This window comes from Dendropsophus ebraccatus, chromosome 6, assembly GCF_027789765.1.
Source record: "Dendropsophus ebraccatus isolate aDenEbr1 chromosome 6, aDenEbr1.pat, whole genome shotgun sequence".
In the NCBI taxonomy this organism is placed as follows: domain Eukaryota; kingdom Metazoa; phylum Chordata; class Amphibia; order Anura; family Hylidae; genus Dendropsophus; species Dendropsophus ebraccatus.
In genome coordinates, this window is record NC_091459.1 from 145,247,947 (window position 1) to 145,252,075 (window position 4,129).

The 4,129-nt window shown below is 43.0% G+C and overlaps 1 protein-coding gene across 1 annotated transcript; it reads left to right on the forward strand.

The window, feature by feature from the left end:
* The first annotated feature begins 611 nt into the window (after positions 1 to 611).
* On the forward strand, positions 612 to 1,655 carry LOC138795315 (olfactory receptor-like protein OLF1). Its single transcript, XM_069974304.1, has 2 exons — positions 612 to 621; positions 706 to 1,655. The coding sequence occupies exons 1-2, from the start codon at positions 612 to 614 to the stop codon at positions 1,653 to 1,655; spliced, it is 960 nt and encodes a 319-aa protein (XP_069830405.1).
* Positions 1,656 to 4,129: the final 2,474 nt, after the last annotated feature.

Genomic DNA, 4,129 nt, shown 5'->3' on the forward strand with positions numbered 1-4,129 from the left:
GGCACATCACCTTTCTCATTTGCCCTGCAGTATCACAATATGCCCCCCCCCCCCATGTTTCTTCTATCTCCTTTAGTACATGCTCAGCACACCAGAAAGTATGTCCCGCTAGCGATTCATTGACATATGGGAGGAGTGTAAGTTGAGTGTGTGGGTATTTGGATGTAAGTAATTAAGTTCATATTTGTGCTCTTTAATCATTATTGTCATTAAGTTGCTGAACTCTTCGGATTTGGCAACGTTCTTCAAACACAAATGCTTCAGATTTGACTCCCGGCATCTGGAGAAGTAAGATGCTGCACTAGGGAGTCCTGGGAAATATGGAAATAGTCAAAGGCTTCCTTTGCTTCAGGCAAATAACTTCTTCAGACGGTGGGAGTTTAATGCCAAGAATTTAGGTTTGAAAAAGTTGCCGAAACCGAACAGTTTGACCAATCCGCTCAACTCTAGATATAATGTGTATAGAACCTGTGTAGTCTGCAGTGATTTACAGTGATCACAAAACACATTGCACATGAATCATTCACACAATACAACTACCATGACATGAGGAGTGACGTCCCCGCTCACTAATACCTCAGACAACACATCCAGGTATCCACTGCGACGCAATGCCTCAAGGTAGCACAACATGGTGACTGGTGGAATAACCCATATTGGACTCTGTTCTGTCTAATTCATGACTAAATCTTTTAAATTTATTAGATATTGAAAATTTTTGGGCAATGGATCTCCCCATTAATAAGACACTTGCCTATGATGTTGTTCTTCTTGGATTTTCCCAAAATTTTCAGATAAACCTTGTCCTTTTCCTCTTATTCTCCATCATCTATTTGGTGACTGTATTCGGCAATGGCTTCATGGTGTGTGTGGTCATCATCTGTCCTCACTTACACACCCCCATGTACTTTTTCCTCAGCAATTTAGCTGTTATAGACTTGTTGATTTCTACAAGAACGGTTCCAAAACTTCTAATGGATCTCTTGTCTTCTAGCAAAAGCATTTCGTTGTGGGGTTGTTGTTTCCAGTTCTACACTGCATCTTTCCTGGGTGAAACCGAATATCTGCTACTGGCCCTCATGGCGTATGATCGCTATGTGGCTATATGTAAACCTCTCCACTATCTCCTCACCATGAGATGGAGCGTTTGCTATCGGCTCCTTGCCATCATTTTGGTGATAGGTTTTATAACCACATTAATTCCATCAGTACTGGTACCAGTGAAGCTTTGCAACCCAAACCAGATCAACCATTTTGTCTGTGGGCTTCGCCCTGTACTAAAGTTGTCTTGTGACAGTGTTCAAGAGCTGGAGATTTTGATAACACTTTTTGCTTTTATTACCATCCTCCTTCCCTTTATATTCATCTTAGTATCATATATTGCTATTATATCATCTATATTAAAGCTTCACTCCACCGGCCGCTCTAAGGCCTTCTCTACATGTAGCTCTCACGTCATGGTGGTGGTCTTGCTCTACGGGACAGCATTGGTTATCTTCCTTTCTTCTTCATCCAACTACACATCCAACCAAGAAAAATACACTTCTGTTGTAACTTTGATTGTAATCCCGATGCTGAACCCTCTTATCTATAGTCTTAAAAACAAAGATGTCACCAAAATCTTTGCAACAGGAAAAGAGAGAAATGCAGCATGAAATTAACATGGCCAGAACTGAATCACATTTATAAATGTAGAAGTAACGTGCAAAGTATGTACAGTGTGTGGAAAGCCCGATAACTATGATGAAAGGTCTGTAGGAACTAGTGAGAGACTTCTGAAGGAGCTATTGAGCCATGAACTTCAAAGACACTACTGGTGTGGCACCATAGAGTCTGGATAAATTGATGGCCCTTGGCCGATGAATACCTTGGAACTAGGGATAGTCCGAACCGAGTTCGGTTCGGGTTCGTACGAACCCGAACCCTCGGTAATGATTCCCGCTGTCTGCCCGCTCCGTGCAGCGGGCAGATCCAGCGGGAGGACCGCCTGGAAAAATTGGATACAGCCATAGCCATAGGCTGTATCCCATTTTTCCAGGCGGTCCTACCGCTGTATCCTCCCGCTGCACGGAGCGGGCAGACAGCGGGAATCCGATGCCGAGCGTTCGCGTTCATCCGAACCCGAACCTCGGCGGGTTCGGACCATCCCTACTTGGAACCACCCATGTCCTCACTTGGATAGATGCCTTTTTTCCTTTTGTGTGTATTTTTTTTATTTTTTTGCTCCAATAAACAATGACCTTGTTCCACAGAATAGTTTGTGTCTGTAGAGAAGTTGTAATAATTTGCCCAATGATAACTTTTCATCTCACATTTGTATGGTGACACTGGGAAAACCTGTTTAAGTCTATTTGCCACCCATTTAGTATTTCAGAAGAAATGAGTTTTCACAAGATTTTGCAGATGCTTTCAGTGTATTTATTGTGCAGAAAATAGTATAACAGACCATGAGAGAACCCGACGTTTCGGTGCAACATGCAGCTTTGTCAAGGAGTCTGTGACAGGAAGTACAAAAAAGTGAAATATAGTGAATAAAAAGTAGAATAACTATATACAATAATATACAATAATGTGGGTAGTAACAGATACTAATAGTATCATCATATGATAATATTACTCGGAGAACAAATCGCTGAGTGTGGCTGGCGAAGTTGGATCGCGCTGTGTGCTGTGGTGTGTGATCCCCGGGGTATATAAGGAGTAAGTGAGCGATCCCATGTGATGGCGGTATCACAGTGCTTCTTGTGGGCGGATACCGCACTGTGATACCGCCCACAGGAAACGCTGGGACACCGCTGGCGCCATCACATGGGATCGCTCACTTACTCCTTATATACCCCGGGGATCACACACCACAGCACACAGCACGATCCAACTTCGCCAGCCACACTCAGCGATTTGTTCTCCGAGTAATATTATCATATGATGATACTATTATTATCTGTTACTACCCACATTATTGTATATTATTGTATATACAGTAGTTGTTGTACTATTTATTCACTATATTTCACTTTTTTGTACTTCCTGTCACAGACTCCTTGACAAAGCTGCATGTTGCACCGAAACGTCGGGTTCTCTCATGGTCTGTTATACTATTTTCTGCCCAATAAATACACTTAAAGCATCTGCAAAATCTTAAGAAAACTCATTTCTTCTGAAATACTAAATAGGTGGCAAATAGACTTAAACTATGAATTGATCCCACCCTAGTACTAAAGGAGCGCGACCCGTCACCCCATTATTACTGGGAAAGTCTGTGGCATGTAAAAATATCGTTATTTGTCTGCTTATGTTTTACGATGAAAAGTTGACCAGAAAGGAAGGGACAATATGTTATCATTATATAAATGGTAGTAAAATTTTGATATGGTTAGCCACATTTTTGAGGATAAATAATGCACATTTGTGAGAATTTTTTTTTTACGGAGCTCAATATTTTTTTTTTTTTTTTTTTTTTTTTACATTTTTGTGTATAATGTATGGTGCAATGGGCCTATGTGTGATTTTGTGTGTTTGTATTGTGTTACATGTTTTTTTTTTCCTGTACTGTGAATGATTTCAGGTTACCGATAAACAATCTCGTTTGGGATCGTTAATAATTAAAAATCAGCTTGTCTAATAGGACGCTTAGCCGATGGAGACCTGGCAACCACTCATGTCCTCACTTGGATAGATGCCTTTTTTCCCTTTGTGTATAATTAAGAGTTTTTTTTTGTTCCAAGTGTCCTTGCTCCCCAAAGTATCCCATAAATGTATTCAATGAATACATTTGAAGGGCACCAAGCAGGGAGGGAGAGAAGTGCCATCTACCTCCCCCCTCCCTCCCTGCTCTTCATGCCCCCTCCTCCTCCGCTCCGCCTTCCTCCTCCCGGCTTCAGACTAACTATGGCGTGGCTGACTCCCCGCCGCCCGTGCCGCTGACTCCCACCCGCCCGCTCCTCACACTATCCCGCCACCGGCCGCCGCTCTCTGCTTCTCCATTCCGGCCGCTTCAGCCCTCCCCCACCCTAGCCGGGAGCACGGTGTCCCCGGCCGGGGTGGGGGAGGGCTGAACCCATGTGTATCAGATACCTGCACGCGGTACATGGGGCAGTGTGGCTTGATCAATTCATACACAAAATTTGGA